Source organism: Melopsittacus undulatus, chromosome 9 (assembly GCF_012275295.1).
Source record: "Melopsittacus undulatus isolate bMelUnd1 chromosome 9, bMelUnd1.mat.Z, whole genome shotgun sequence".
Taxonomy (NCBI): Eukaryota; Metazoa; Chordata; class Aves; order Psittaciformes; family Psittaculidae; genus Melopsittacus; species Melopsittacus undulatus.
Window position 1 is genome coordinate 42,916,762 of NC_047535.1, and position 17,256 is coordinate 42,934,017.

A 17,256-nucleotide genomic window follows, 5' to 3' on the forward strand; every position below is an offset into this window, starting at 1 on the left:
CATTACCCTGTATACTATGCAAAAAATGCAGCAGCAGAAGTTAGAGGCAAACATTTTTTCAGCCATTCTGAGGAAAATGCAATTCATCTTTTACAAATAGATACTCCCAACTTTCATGGTAGGTTTTCATACACAGCACCTCATTTGTACACAGTAGCTCCACTGCAATAAGTACTTAACTTGTAAATCACAGTTTGGGGTTCAAAGTTTTGCATACAAGCCTTTATGGTGCATTAGTCTACCTTATAAAACATGCCTGCAGTGTCAGATCTGTTCTTGTCTGAAACATGCTCTGTATTTTTAAAGTTACCTCCTGCTCTGAAAGGTTCACAATTTGTCTTCAGATTTGTGCTTGTGCAGCTCCAAGCATTGTGTCAGAATTTAACAAGTCAGTACATCATTAATCCTTCTTAATCTTAATGTATTTTTGTGACCTTGTACAGGTGTGCAACTGGAGAAGCCTGGCAGGAAATCATGCTGGCATGTTTGCCTGGAAAACGCTGTGATCCAGAATCTGATTATAATCCAGGGGAAGAATACACATGTGGAAGCAATTTTGCCATAATTTACTTTATCAGTTTTTACATGCTTTGTGCATTTTTGGTGAGTTAACTTATTAACAATAAAGAGCTTTGGTATTTTGACTTTCTTTTGAGCTACAAAGATTAGCAGGTCCAGAGAACAGCTGAAAATCCCATATTTAAAATATGTTTTGCAAGGTTCAGTTTTTCCAAACACAATTCTAAATCCTGTATCTTATAAAGAATTTTAATGTAAAGGTGTTTAAACACTGGAACAGATTGCCCAGAGAGGCTGTAGACTCCCCATCCCAAGAAGCATTGAAGGTCAGGCTGGATGGGGCTCTGAGCAACCTGATGTAGTTGAGGATGTCCCTGCTCACTACGGGGGGGGTGGACTGGAAGACCTTTGAAGGTCTCTTCCAACCCTATTAATTCTATGATTTTAAATTCCCATGTGCAAGATGTTCTTCTGACTACATTATGCAGGAGTGATTGACTGCATGTTTAAAAGCTAAGTTAACAGTCAGCTATTATTTCAGGCATTTCTCAATACTATTATTAAATATTCATTAATAACAAAGCTGCAGTTCCTTTGACTTACTAATAATGCTACTTGTATTATTTAAATTAGCAGAGTTTGGATTTGTATCTCTACAAGTGTGCTCAAACTGTAGCACATGAAATACGAACAATAACCTTCTCCATAATCCATGACACAATGGCTTCTTTTCTCTAAAATAATCTTTGAAATATGTTTTTCCTCTTTGCAGGTGTCTGGTCAAAGCTGCTTGATTTGTTCTGTTCACAGTACCGTTCTTCTTGCAAAAGGAGAGGGGTCAAACAATTTTGTGAACTGATGTAAACACACACATTGTGCTGTTCTGTGCCATCTTCTGTGTTATCAAAACATACGCAGAAGTTTTAGTGTTGTGACACTGAATCCTATTAATACAAAAGCTGTTTCCTGAGATCTATGCTGTGTCGAACACGTATACTGGATCCATTCTTTAATATGATGTAGTGGGATCCGGCAATTCAAAGAAGAGAAACAAAACCATGGTACAATCTAGGTACTCTAAGATAGAATCACACTCTTGTTGTATCGTTACTTGATAGATTTCCAGTTAGTCAGTTAAATGTTTAGCAAGTATTTTCTGAGGTATTTGATAATAAAATTGATGAGATTAATTTGTTTGAACTCTTAACCTGCTACCGTTTACAAGTATTTCATTTATTGAATGTTTTTTAACATTTCAAAATAATTAAGGCAGATTGTTCTTAATTACTTTTTTAGATTATAAACTTATTTGTGGCTGTCATTATGGATAATTTTGATTATTTGACACGTGACTGGTCTATTCTGGGTCCCCATCATTTGGATGAGTTCAAAAGGATATGGTCAGAATATGACCCTGAAGCAAAGTAAGTTAGATCATTTCTCTGATAAGATTCACCTGGTAAAACCAATAAAAGCAGAGAACAAGATATTGTTGGGGGATGGATGTATGTTTGGTAACTGGTGTGTGTTCGTTCTAGGGGAAGGATAAAGCATCTCGATGTGGTTACATTACTGAGACGCATTCAGCCACCACTTGGTTTTGGCAAATTATGCCCTCACCGAGTGGCTTGCAAGGTAGGTTTTACCCTATTTTCTTTGTAGATTTCTCTTAGAGTTCATTCATTCACTCAGTTCTACCCAATATGTGTCAGGCACAGTAATCCCCTCTGTTCATAAGGTTTCCTTCACCCTTAAGTTTTCCTAACGTATTTCAGGCTTATCTTAAACCAGCAAAATTAATGTAATTTCTTACAGCGCTCTCACTCGAGTCATTACAACCAGTGTAAAATTCTTCACAGCGCACCAAAATGAAAGGGGTTGCTTTGTAAATCTATCATGAGTCTGTTATTGTTACACATAGGAATTGCTTCATCCCAACATTTCTGGTGACCCAGTGTCACATACAGGACTACTTCAACTCAGAGTTATCTGATTTCTTTTCAGTCCCAGGCAGAAGAGGGTGGTTTTCTCCTTTGATTGACAAATAAGTTTTGACGCAGTACTTTTACACTACTGTATTCATGAGATGTTTGTTGCACATGAAATAGAAATGAGATTGAAGGATCAGGACCGCAAGTTAATAAACTAAGGCTGTGCAGTACAAAATGTAGCAGCAAGTGAGAAGACTGAAAATTAGAGGGAATTTAAAATTGCATAGAATTTGTCAGGCATGATGTGTGAGTTAGATGAGGGTTAACTGCATTTTAATATAGAAGTTGAAAAGCAACACAAAGGAGATGAGTAATTATAGTGTTGTTTGAGGACTTCAAAAGTGTGGCTACTGTGGCTTTAGCAATTTCAGTAGGAATATGATCAAGTCTTCTAATAAAGGATTATTGCAACAGCACTGTAGTTTGGATTTCTTTAATATCTGTTTCCTAAATAGGTAAGTTGATGTATAAAACATGGAGTTTAAATGGAATACCACAAGGCATACTTATAGCACCACAAGGCATACTTATAGCAAACCTGTATTTGTCTATGTGTTAACATAGATTATCCAATTGAGTGATTTTTTTGAACTAGAATAGGAAAAAAAAAGCAAAACAAGTCAGCAAGTCAGACATTAAAAAAAGATTTTGATGGATTAGATAGTGTCCTTTTGACAGTGTCTCAGCAATACTGCTCTAAAAGGTGATCACTAATGCACAGATGGACTAATACAAAGAGGAGAGTCTCTTTCACACTAATTCAGTGTAGGTAGTATAAGAGATGCATGGCATCACTGAAGAATTACTTGAGTAATTAACCACCTTATACAGACTTGGTGCTGTGGTTCTTGAAGGAGCCTGAGGCTGTTGAAGCCCATGGGAAACCTGGAACATGACTGACTGGAGCGCATGCTCTTAAATAACTCTGTTTGTCCTTAATACTTGCATAGTGTGGTTTACAGTTGTAGTCAAGGATTAAACTTCAGTGTTTGCAAATTAACTTAACGAATAGCTCATGAATATTACTAAAAAGTTTTAGCTTTTATATGAGCAAGTATGTGATTAATATCAGAAAGGAGCAATATGGTGTGGTTATTACACACAGCTCGGATGGAAGGCTGAGATTTTGGAAGACATATAATATCATTGGATATTATTCTTTGAATACATCAGCTTTTCAGAAATTAATGTTATAGGAAGTTTTTTTCAAATAAAGCCACATCAAAATTTGTTTTCCTTTTCTCATTCACAGAGATTAGTAGCCATGAATATGCCACTAAACAGTGATGGAACCGTCATGTTCAATGCTACTTTATTTGCTTTGGTTAGGACTGCTCTAAAGATAAAAACAGAAGGTAAGGTTCTTAGCTGTAAAGACTTTCTTGCACTTGTCAGATGGTTCAGTGAGGAAAAGTTACTATTTACTGTATTCATTTCCTTGGCATGAGGAGGGCTGGCTTAGTGTCACTGAATGTGATTTGCTTTTAGGCTATGCCCCAAAACTGTATTTATGTTGCTAGGAATGATTTGCTAAAAAATGAAAGGAAGGGGATAATGAGGCCAGAGCCCAAGAAATCTCATTATTAGATGTTTTAATCTGGTCAGATAAAAAGCTGTAGCAGTGGTGTAAGAGGAGTTCTACTGAAGGGAATTAATGAGTTCCCCTTTCTCCCCAGCCAAGATGCTCCTTCCTTACTACTCTTAACTCAGTACCTGGGATCCCACATTAGTGTAACTGCAATTTTTGCACACTCGAAAGCAACTTCCCATTTGATTGAGGCCAGGTCTAACTGGGTTGAATGGATTTCTGTCATTTGCATCAAAGGGAAAAGGTTTTAAAAACTAGTGGTATGTTTCAGAGAAATTTCTTTCTAATTTCATACATTTTTTCAGTTTTCTACCATATTTTACTATTTTCTGTCCTGTGTCTTCTGCTATTCTCAGCAGAATCTGAGCTCCGCTGCCAGTTAACAAGCTGATTAGTTTAAGCCCCCTCAGGTATCACCATGGTCTAGGTGAGCACTGCAAGAGATTAAAAACTGCTTAGTAGTCAATTGGCTGAACATTCAAGCCTGTACAACTGAGTAATTACTGTGATTAAATAAATAAAGGCTCAGCTTTGGATCAAGAAACAAGTGGCTTGTAAAGAGCAAGTCACCACTTTCCACGCAATTTAAGCAGGAGGCATTAAGCAGTGACAGAGTAGAGCCAAGATCTATAAATTGCAGTTGACCTCAGCAATGCTCCAGAGATAGATTTGAAAGCCCCAGGAGCTCAGTTTTACACCTCTTCTTATCTTTGGTTATTGTAGTATTGTTATTTGCTACTTCATGTAGCTTAGGCTTGCCAGCAATAGTCTTTTTTTGTATACAGCTAATTAATACACAAAGGATCATTTCTTAGAGCATTGCAGAATGTGATTCACATGATTACCATCCTCCATTTTTCTGTTTCATTGCTACAGGTAACCTAGAGCAAGCAAATGAAGAACTTAGAGCAGTTATAAAGAAAATATGGAAGAAGACAAGCATGAAATTACTTGACCAAGTGGTCCCTCCAGCTGGCGGTCAGTCTGATACATATTGCAATATGCTATTCTCTGTGCATGTTGGTCTTTCTAGATTGTTAGGAACCAAAGAAATAGAATTACTGAACTTTGCAATTATGGTGACATTAAAAGACAACAAACAATAATAAAAAAATAGATAACACATATAGGACAGATAAATACAACTTCCTTAGAATCATAGAATAGTTAGGGTTGAAAAGGACCTTAAGATCATCCAGTTCCTGCCCCCCTACCATGGGCAGGGACACCTCACACTAAACCATGTCACACAAGGCTCTGTCCAACCTGGCCTTGAACACCACCAGGGATGGAGCATTCACAACCTCCCTGGGCAACCCATTCCAGTGCCTCACCACCCTAACAGTAAAGAACTTCTTCCTTATATCCGATCTAAACTTCCCCTGTTTAAGTTTTAACCTGTTACCCTTTGTCCTATCACTACAGTCCCTAAAGAACAGTTCCTCCCCACCATTCTTATAGGCCCCCTTCAGATAATGGAAGGCTGCTCTGAGGTCTCCACGCAGCCTTCTCTTCTCCAGGCTGAACAGCCCCAACTTCCTCAGCCTGTCTTCATACAGGAGGTGCTCCAGTCCCCTGATCATCCTCGTGGCCTCCTCTGGACTTGTTCTAACAGTTCCATGTCCTTTTCATGTTGAGGACACCAGAACTGCACACAATGCTCCAGGTGAGGTCTCACAAGAGCAGAGTAGAGGGGCAGGATCACCTCCTTTGACCTGCTGGTCACGCTCCTTTTGATGCAGCCCAGGATACGGTTGCTTTCTGGGCTGTAAGCACACACTGAAGCTGGCTCATGTTAAGTTTCTCATCGACCAGTACCCCAAGTCCTTCTCCTCAGGGCTGCTCTGAATCTCTTCTCTGCCCAACCTGTAGCTGTGCCTGGGATTGCTCTGACCCAGGTGTAGGATCTTGTACTTGTCGTGGTTAAGCTTCATGAGGTTGGCATCAGCCCACCTCACAAGTGTGTCAAGGTCCCTCTGAATGGCATTCTTTCCCTCCAACATATCAACAGAACCACACAGGTTGGTGTCATCGGCAAACTTGCTGAGGGCACACTCAATCCCACTGTCCATGTCACTGACAAAGATGTTGAACAAGAGCGGTCCCAACACCGATCCCTGAGGGACACCACTTGTTACTGATGTCCAGCCAGACATAGAGCCATTGACCACAACTCTTTGCATGCGGCCATCCAGGCAGTTCTTTGTCCATCGAGTGGTCCACCTATCAAATTGATGTCTCTCCAATGTAGAGACAAGGATGTCGTGTAGGACAGTGTCGAACGCTTTGCACAAGTCCAGGTAGATGACATCAACTGCTCCACCCCTGTCCATCAGTTCCATAGCCCCATCACAGAAGGCCACCACGTTGCTCAGGCAGGATTTCCCCTTAGTAAAGCCATGCTGGCTGTCACCAAGCACCTTGTTTTTCATGTGCCCTAGCATGCCTTCCAGGAGAATCTGCTCCCAGATTTTGCCAGGCACAGAGGTGACACTGACTGGTCTGTAATTCCCCTTCTTGAAAGTGGGGGTTACGTTTCCCTTTTTCCAGTTGTCGGGAACTTCACCTGACTGCCATGATTTTTCAAATATGATGGACAGTGGCTTAACAACTTCATTCACCAGCTCCTTCAGGACCTGTGGATGGATTTTATCAGGGCCCATGGACTTGTGTACGTTCAGGTCCTTAAACCAAAAAGAAAGAGAAGAAAATGTTATGCTTCTTTTCTTGCTTGGAAAAAAAATGCCTTATTAGATCTAAATCTAGTCTTGATTTCAAATCATTCAGCAAAATAAACTAAACTTAGTTTGATTTTAATGCATTGAGCAAAATCACGTTTTGTACTAATTAAGCTTGACAATGTGCACTATGTTCTAGCTTATATCCTGGTATGTGTTGAATAATTCTTGGAGAAAACAAAAAAATTAATGACCTGAAAAAATATCTTTTTGCTAAATCAACAAAGCAAGAAGCACAATTATCTCAGTTACACTAGTTTAAACCAGAACAGTTCCATAATCAACAGATAATGGGAGTGGTTCAGATTTATGCCAGTATGACTGAGATATGAATAATGGCCTGTGTAAAGAGATACTGAAATTCTAATGACACCAATACATTTGCAAGTACTATGAGGCATATATATTGGGTGTTTCTGCTAGCTATAAATTAAAATGTCAAATATTTGCCGTATCTCTTTTTAAATATATATATTCCTATATATATATTTAGCCTTTTTTAATATATACATTTTTATTAACATGCTGTAGTGTAGGCTTAGGTGAATGGTTTTACTTGCTTTTTCAAGTTTTAAAGGTGCAGGATCTGTTGCACTGTCACCCACACCCAAGATAGACTAGATCCATTGTAATCTCCTGGTGTCTCTTGTAGTTTGTTGTACTTTTATAGTGTTATGACAGCTTTCAAGACTGATCAGACTCAGGTTTGGAAGCAGACTCAAGATCCCAGGTCTGATGGTGGTGAAGGCTGATCCCTTTCTGAAGGTGATGCTCTCAGTCTCTAGGGGAGGAGGAGCATGCTGGCTGTCCTGCTGTTCAGCATGACCCAAGAAGCAGCATTAGCTTTGTCTCTGGAGCCACTAGTCAAGAGTGACCAGTAGCCACTTGCTATTGGTGTGATGGCTGCCAGATCATGGTGGGTGCAAAGGCAAAAGTCTAGCAATTTTGACTGTTCAAAGGGGAACTGATACTGCACATTTAAAACAACTCTTTGTGTTCTACTCTGTTGTTTTTAGCCTTACACCTAAGTGCTTGCATGGCATAGATGAACTGCTTTGTTATTGTTGTAACTATGTGCTTGAGCTTTTTCTGCAGCCTCTGTTCCTTTCAGCTATGAGTCTTTCCGAATATTCTGAAGCAATTCTGTTTTAGGGTGGTGGCATGGAATTAGTGTTGCCTCTTGCCAACTTTATTCCCCTACATTTTTTTATTGAAATAGAGATGCATGCTTCAGAATAGCGAGCTGTGCCTGCCTATAGCAATCAGACAAAGAATCTATAAAGATCACATTCTTAGAACTAATCTTACGTAGTAACTCACTGATTTCAGCTTCATTTCATTGCTGAATATAAGCTGTGTATTTATTTTCAGCTATACTAAAATTCATTGCTAATATTTATTCTGCAAATGTAGCTCTTCAGTGTAGCTAGAAGGCTGAAAACCCGGATCACTGCTCAATGAATAGAAAGCAGTATGGCTTCCACAACCCAGTCTAAATAAGAACGTGTTGGGAAGTCCTGAAGATGCACGAATTTATTTTAGTTTGGTTTGTTTCTAGGTAAACCTTGTTATGACCTATCTGAAAATTGAAAATATTATTGTAAGCCATCTAGAAAATAGCAGCTATTTTACATTCATATGCCACAGGAGTGTAAAGTATTTTAGTGTGCAGTAGAAACTACTTCCTATTTATGTTTAATATTCAGTAGAATATTCTACATAAAATAACACCAGTGACAGCTGATCTTCTAGGAGAGAAAATTCTCTTCAATATAAATGAAAAAAAGCCTCCAAATTCAATATGTTAAAATTGCTTGCATTGAAAAGTATTGAGCAGTCTAGTTTATAATGTTTTACTCCAGTATTACTTTTGCTGGTATTACTGAATGCTAGATCCTTCATCTGCTTGTGACTGTGCCTCCAGAATACAATCAAAACCATTTTTTGCAGAGCAGAATGAAAATAATCAGCATAGCCCTTTTTTTTCCTGAATTATAAATAGATGCACTAGAAGTGGACAGTTAGTTCTTGGTACTGGTTAAATAACTCATTACTATAATTTAATTAAACTGCTCATAGCTAGCAGCACATTTTCAGTACAGAAAAAAAGAAATTGCTTTGCAGAAGCATAGTATGTCAGTAAAATGCCTAAATGCATGAATGAGTTAGTATTCTTAGGAGACTAGAAAGGAAAGAAATACATCCACCTCACTAAAGAGTCACCTTTATTCTCTAAACTCCACAGCCTCCATGGCAAGCCCATTTAATCCTGCATAAAACTTTTTGCCTTCTTCCAAAGACTTCCTACTGAAGTGGTTCCTTTTGCTGTTGCTAATTGTAATTACAGATTTGTCTATTCTGTGGTCAGTTATGCTTAGCTGTTTCCCTATACCTGTCCTTATCTGGCTATATGTGTTACTTGAAAAACAAAGTCAAGGATGGCTCCCCTTGGCCAGGCTTCGGTTCTTGTGTGCACGTGTCTGCAGTACAACTGACTGTGCCTGTGAAGTACACATGCATCTTGTTTGTATGTACAGACTTCGGCATGCCCAATTCAGCAATCTGATAATGCATTTATCTAATATGCTTATAAAAAGTTGGTCCAGAAGGATCAATAAGGGCCCTTCATTTCTGCTTACTGAGATTTCACAGGTTTTGTCATCTCAGGTACAGTCAGTAGTTGTGCAATGTCATAGCCTGACTTGAAACATGCTCTAAGTGCAATCACCCATAGTAGTATATGTTATATCAAGTCTGTCACTTCTATGTGCTTATTCTTTCTAGAAGCCATTTGCTATCTCACTTCCTTAAAAGATCTGTTCAAATACTTGAAAGAAAATAGTATAAAGGATGGGTAAAGGCTTATCTGGGGAGTTTGACCAAGGCTACGTTGCATATCAATGGACTCAGCTAAACTAAGGAAGGCAAGTTTAGATTAGATGCTGTATAATTGGTATGTTCCAAATATAAAGCACCACTGGTCTCATGAGGAGCTGCCAAGGGAGATTACAGATGAACATCAAAGCAAATATGCACCAGAAGTATAGAAATTAGATTTGTGGAGTCAATTAAAAAGCTTTTTGTTGCTGAGGTAGTATCTGTAGACCAGTGAGCTGTTCTTGTGAGCTGTGGAGTTCCTGCTATTTCCTAGCAGGAACTGGGGGGGACTTGGAGCTTTAAAGAGATGTCAGTGTTTGGCAGAGCAGGCTATTTAATGTGCTAAGATACTTACTGCAACAGACTGGTCTCCCAGCCAAGATAATTTGAAGCAATTATTGTCATTATTTTTGCTTTGATACACTGAAAATCAAATAACACACTAGGTAAACACATCCTGGGTGCATTTTCACTGAAGTTAAAGCCTACAGCCCATTTCAGGCATTGTAATGAGAGGAGCTTATTTTGAATGGTAGAGAATTCATTTTGAGGTAAATTTTATCACAGAGGTAGCAATGAATTGTAATACTGTTGTACATGGGTTGGATTTCCCCATTCTTGTTATTGATGTGAAACAAGTCACAAAAAGAAGTTAATTACATTTAAATTAGCAAAAGCTGACATATTACAGGTTAAAATACTACTAGAAATATAATTAGTGAGATACATTGGGACATTATTATGGATAGAACAAAGACACAGGAGGCTTTCAATCAAATGTTAATGTAAGATACCACAGCATATGACAATTGTGTAGAGAATTTGCTTGACAGTTAGTGAAGAAGCTTGCTTAACAGAATTTGTTCATATATAAAAAAACTCGATCACGAAACAAAATGAAAAACCAAACTCAAGTCTGTCCTAAAGCTCCATTAGTGAGTTAAAATATGGCATAAAATGAACAATGGCATAAAAGAAATCCATATTTTCTAACAAAGGTGTGTAGCCTGCTAGTAACCACGTTGCAAAGAGTTGTCTTGAAATTCTGAAAGAAATGAAGAGACTAGACAACACAGCAGAAAGGGAAGCAGCTAACATCATGCCAGAGGCCTCCAGGGTAAAAAAGTGGGTGGAAACAAAAGCAATGCTTTTGAAAGGAAAACTATTCCTAGTTTTCTGGCAAACACTACTCATCAAGAGATGAAACTTGCACAGCTGAATGGTTCAGTGGCACTCAGAACAGGCACATAAGTTCTTAACACACTGTGGACCAGGTGATTTCAACATCCTCGTAAGGTACCTGCCTTGAACTCTGAAAACTTTGAAATTTGGGTTTTATTCATAGCAGTGGCTCTGTTAAAAATGAGAGGTTTTACTGCACCTGCTGCTTGCCTATCTTTTGAATTGTACTAAATAAACTGCTGGAAGTTGGTGTAATTCCTATCAGCATTGCAAAGCCGATACAATACAATAATGTGGGAAAGCACAATGTCATTTCATATTTACTATTACCATCACCTGTCTAGAAGGTGGCTAAGCACTAAATCTTCATGTAAACAAGAGCCTCATAGAAAATATGTGAAATTGTGACCTCTGTGGGTTTGCCTCAGAGTCTAGAATCTGTCCTCTTGGGTGACAGTAAGAAAGCAGAAGGTGAAGCCCAACATGAACATCTGGGACACAAAATTCAAACTGGAAGATGCTGAGGTACTACAGGGAGCATATAACGCCAATAAAAAACATGCACAGCATGTAAAACAGCAGGATATAAAGATGCTAAAGAACAATGCTATTGATACAGTGACCACAAAAATTTGGTTCAGTAGTGAAAAAAAGAGATGTAAGCAGGACTTTTTTTTTTTTAAATAGGGTCTCTCTTATGAACATAGTGTATGTAAGTCACGGAAGCTTATACTTTAATCCGTTTATTCCAGGGGAACTAGAGCCAGCCTTTACCTTCTGTGCCTATACAAACATGCTTACGGTTTGTTAGAAACTTACTTTAGAACTATGTGAGACTTGGTAAAGTATTGCATTTTTCTTCTTTATTAAGGATGAGTTTGCTTAACTGACTAAGCCTAAATGGCTTGCTAAAACATTGCCTTTAAGCTAGTTACAGGTTCCATGACTGTAAGCTGAAAGCCCAGTACCTCTTGCACCCATCACATTTTTCCCTCCAAACAAGATATGAGTGCATAGGCCATTGATAAATGTGCTGACTTGGGAGAGATCTGTCTGGTCTGTTCATTTAGATGATGAGGTAACCGTGGGGAAGTTCTATGCCACCTTCCTGATACAGGACTACTTTAGGAAATTCAAGAAACGCAAAGAACAAGGACTGGTGGGGAAATATCCTGCGAAGAATACCACGGTTGCTCTGCAGGTGATTTTGTTTTTACATTTTTAACTAAGCATTTTGTGAACTTACTTGAAATAGCAGGTAGATGAATATTGATGATTGTGCAGTCCTGCCAGGATTTTATTTAGCTGAAACACTGTTGGCCCTTATTCATCAGAAAAGTAAAACATAATCCTACTATTCTGCCTAAAACAAGGTAAGTGCAAAATGTTGTTCTCTCTGGATTACTCGCATGGTAGCAGTGGTTATAAAATATATTAGCAAGGCTAGTTTATACATCACAAACTAAAGCTGCTGATGTAAAATCATATAAATGAAGTTCTGAGATATCATTTCCGCTCTTTGTTTTACTTCAACTGTTAAATTTCTTGTGTTCCTACAATGCTGTTAAGCTGTTCTTTCACAACTTCCTAATACACATTACCTGAGAGTTTTTATATGGTACCATTTCTCGTCTCAATTTTCATTGTTCTTTTTCTTTTCTATTTATGATCACTGGTAAAATATGTTCCTATCAGTAATTTTAATAAATATTTGCAAATTTTGAGTTTCACATCCATCAGTTTCTTTCATGGGAAGTAATAATAGCATACTGCATTGATGCCATATACATCTGTCCATCTCTTAAAACAAGCTATCAGATTGAAAACCAGAACAATAGACTTTGCCACCTGTGTCTCAGTGGGCCTGCAGCAAGCAGTCGATTGAGTTCATATGATCTAAGGAGGATATTGTGAAAACTTCTGTCTAGTGATATGCTTTGTATTATGAACTTTGAAACAGGCAAAGAAAAGCTGTCATCAAATAATTCCAGACATCATACACTGCATCATTTTTGTTGGGTTGGGTCCTTCTGAATTTCAGTTAATGCTGAGTAAATTCCTACTGACTATAAAGATATTCAATGTTTCTCTTAACTTTTTGTTCTGATGCCAGAATTTAGGAATATGTTGTGTAAATCCCTTTCTGAAAAGGGAGAAATGTGTTGACCAGAGCCAGCTACTCTTTGTTAAAGGTCTTGCTCATTTATACTTTGATCTAGCAGAATTATCTTTGCTGGTTGAAGTTGGTGTTATGTTTCATTCCTCATTCCTAAAAAGGTCTCTGCTGTCTGCTCTGGCACAGATTCTGTTCCAAGTCACCAGAAGTATAAGAAATGCAATAGGCAGAGAAGGATTCTTGTTATTGACGTGTGAACACATGGTTTGCCAGAACAGTACAAACTATATTTACATATCATGAAAGAAGAGAAAATTACGGGGAATGGAAGAGATAAAAAGATTGGAAACAGTTGAGAGGGAAGTGAAAGACTGAATTTTAGGAAGGACTTTGCAGACTTCATTAATAGTGAAACTAACAGAGCCTTAAAAACACCTGTTGTAAAAATTATTTTTTCTTCCCTTTCTATTTCCCTTTAGCCTCATTTCTCTCTTTCTGTAAGGTAGTGATTTTTGGTCCTGAATTTGGTAAGATATCTCTTAGAAATGCCTCTTTCACTATGCAGGTGGCTCTTCAGCAATGTAATGCTAGTGTAACAAACTGAACTAGAGAAAGAAAAGGAAAATTGAAAGTGGTGGGTGGCCCAACATTTACTTCTGCAAGTGATTTCATTCAGTCATGTCCAGCACTTGACCAGATTCTTCCAGGCATGGTAGTGTGAGGAGTGGCTGTATTTGTTCCTCAGGAAACAGTGCAGGTGTTGCAAAATCAGCAGCTTCTGAATTAACAGTTGAATAGGTACAGAATACTTTTTGTTTGTTTGTCATTAAGATTTTAGGTATTTTAACACATCAAACTGTGAAACTTACTCTTTTGCCTGAATTTGGTTGCATGAGACCAGAACTCGTATATTGTGTCAAGAAGATGTCACTGGCAGCTCCCTCACCATTTGAGGACCAGAACCTTCACCCAGCTGGAACAAAGAAAACAATTTCTTCTGATTCTGTAATTGAGAAAAGAACAGTAAAAAATTTGGTCTGAGTCAGCAAATTAGAACAGAGCGCATTGCAAAACTAGATTTGCTTTGTGAATGCCAGAGCATGCAACAGGCAGGCATTCCTCTTACTCCACAATACTTGCATTCAGTGTGACTTTTATTCTGTAGAGTTCAGGTTTTCCTCAGAGATGCAGCATTTACTGTTAGCCGAACACAAGCTGCTGTTTGAGTACTTGTAGTCAGAGAAGAGGAAGCAATCTAGAAAGTGAAGTGGGTCTTGGAGGTGGAGGGGTTGTGGGGTGGTGGTGTTATCTGTTCAGGCTATCGAGTGAAGTTGTTTTGCCATGAAGCTTCAAATTCTTCTTCCCTCAGAAAAGGACACTTCAAATCATAACCCACAGTAGCTTGTCTAAACTTGCATACTGGAACCAAAAGCATCTTCAGAAAGAAAATAACAGCATCGCTTGGAACTGTGGCAGTTTGTCTTAGCAGACCCAAAGGATTTCCCTGCTTATGAAGAAAAGCAGGTGGTTCCGAAATGACAGCTGGCCCGTTGATGTCACAGTGCCTTATGCAGTGCAAACAAACATGTTTTCTGGATGAAACCTGAACAAAACTTCATGTGATGCAGTGGTTTAGAGGATGCCTTTTTGTAGGGATGGAAATTCATATTGATCAAAACAGTCACATCGATAGTAAGATAAATGTTCAGTGAAGCATGAACAAGTTTAATTATTTTCATCTAGTACTTAGAGTGAATGAATTTTACACTATTTTTCCTAGGGAAAACACTTACTGTAAACTATGTAAAGCTTGCTTTTGTATTTCAAATTTATTTACATTTAACTCTCTTTGCTAATAAATACAAATAAGAGTTAAAGGATATTTCCCTTCACATTGGAAGTACACAAAAGCACTGATTTATTGAGCTGAACCTGATTTTGACAACGTGGTTCAGATTAAGCTAATTATGCTTTCTTCCTCTGAAAATTTCATAAGTCATATTGACCATGCAGTAAACAGTAAAAGAAAAAACCCTCTCTAGTAGGCATCAGCTAAGGGGTTAATATGTTGCTCAATTTCAGTTTAATTGTGCTCCCATGTTCATGTTGTGTTCCCAGAAAGGCTTAACTTGAAGGGAGTCTGGGTCTGACTGAAAGCACAGAGCTTTTGTGTAGTTGTAGAGCAGTGCACTCAGCTCCAGCGTTAGAAGATGGGCTCTGTGAAGGTGAATAACACTGGGGAATCAAAACTTGACTACTACGTCTCTTATGTTCACTGCTATAGCGTAGGTTTATTCAACTATTTTTCTGCATGCTTATTTTCTTATTTTGGTTGTTCTTACCCCGTATTCTGTTCATACTAACCTCAGTTTATTTTGATGTTCAAGTGTAGCTTTGGGGGTTTTTCTTTTTAATTTTCTTTGCTACGAAATAAGCAGGTAGTAAAAATGTGTTCATTATCTACAAATGTAATGGTTTATATGAACATTTTTAGAGTCATAGTATTCTGAAGCATTGAAAACTTGAATATTTAAAATTAATTTTTATACTTTATTTCAGATCTACTGAGTTTATATAGCATTAGACATAAATATACATAATTTTTCTCAAATGTGTGTAGCGCAGCTTTGCAAGTGTCTCTGATTTCTTGATATCACTAAAAATGCTCTAAAAGAGGGAGCATTGTGTATTTTTCATGACTAGAAATACTGTATGTGATAGTGATTCTTACTATTCAAATACAGATACTGTGATTGCACTTCTTAAACTAAGCTTAAACTGCATCTATGTGTAGGTTGCAGTATAGCTCAAAATGGATGTGGGCTGAGTTTAGATATAGAGGAATTTATCTTTTTGTAGTTTCTATATTTATAAGTACTCAATGTTTTTCTAAAAATCGTGACTCTGGAGTCTTGTATTATATGCAAATTTCTTTATATAAGACATGTCTAAAATGGTGTTACTGTTTTATGCATACTATAGACATGGAAATATTTAAATATTTAGCTGTTTAATGTTTTAATGTTTAGCTTAACTTTAAAATGTTTTGGTGCAAGGTGCTTTTCAAGCATTGTTAAGTTCATCTCTTTCTAAATGACCAATTCAGAAATACAGTTACAAGTCGTGTAACATTTTAGGGTTGTGGATGGACTCCTACCATTCTACTATTTCAGCATTTGAAAGCACGTGTGTGTCATCTCAGTGCTGTGTCAGAGACAGGGACATCACTAATTGTCTCTTGAGATGCTATTTAGGACCCAGCACTGGTGTATTAGTACCTCCTGCCATCTTGAAAACATTGCAAGTGCTATCATGCCTAGTAAAACACAGCTGCACAGAATTATCATGTTAATTTGAAGTCATCTTGTGCATTTACTGGAAAGTCTATTTAAAGACACTCTTGGCTTTATTATGTAATTATGTTGTTCAGCGCTCTGTGTGTCGCTGCTTTACTAACTAACCATTGGACTGATACGTTGCATTTATCTCATGCCTACAAGTGAAAAAATAAGCAAGGAAGGCATCAAAAATTGGATCTTGGAGGTAAAGCGTCTGAGTAAGAAATGATTTCTTTTGCAAACTTATAGTGAACTCTCTAGAATACAATTAGAGATCAGAGGCAATCAAACATGGTGTAGGGTTAATTTCTCTTCCTCCTCTACTTCAAAGAAACAACAACAAAGTAGAAAAACCTGAGCAGAAACAACAGATGTCCTCTTGCAGAGTAGCAGGAATAATTCAGTAATGTTCTAATCAATGTTATCCCTATAGAACTTGTGCCTAAATATCTCTTGCATGTTTTGTCTGTTCTGTTATAGACCCTTTCATCTTCAGTGGTTTTGTTGAAAACAAAATTTGCTAAAAGGTAAATGCACATAAGGACTTGCACCCCTGTGAAAAGAAATGTGTACTTTTCCCATTTAGAGGTACATTCAGCAAAGACATTTGTGTATAACAAATACTAATACTCTGTGTTGGAAAGTCAGAGAACAGAACTGTACAGTTTCATGTTCTAAAATATACAGGGATTATTGAAGACATTTTGTTAGAAAGCGGTCCACCTGACTGATCTAACAGCCTTGTGAACCAGACAGGGTTTCAGTCTGGTGAGCTGAGATGGATATTAGATCTCTAGATGATGGCAGAACTGGCCCCTTGTGTCTTGAAATGATGTGAACTGTATTTTGGTCCTCAAAAGATAGGAAATAAATCAGTACTTATTAATTGTATTTCCACTTCTTTAGG

At 37.8% G+C, this 17,256-nt stretch overlaps 1 protein-coding gene across 1 annotated transcript in view; it reads left to right on the forward strand.

The window, feature by feature from the left end:
• The window catches only part of CACNA1D (calcium voltage-gated channel subunit alpha1 D), a 184,457-nt gene that overhangs the window by 151,182 nt on the left and 16,019 nt on the right, over positions 1 to 17,256 (forward strand). Inside the window, exons 37-42 of the mRNA XM_005145815.2 lie at positions 444 to 603; positions 1,816 to 1,943; positions 2,058 to 2,154; positions 3,763 to 3,865; positions 4,975 to 5,076; positions 11,966 to 12,096. Coding sequence (XP_005145872.1) covers positions 444 to 603; positions 1,816 to 1,943; positions 2,058 to 2,154; positions 3,763 to 3,865; positions 4,975 to 5,076; positions 11,966 to 12,096 — 721 coding nt within the window. The remainder of the gene's footprint in view (positions 1 to 443; positions 604 to 1,815; positions 1,944 to 2,057; positions 2,155 to 3,762; positions 3,866 to 4,974; positions 5,077 to 11,965; positions 12,097 to 17,256) is intronic.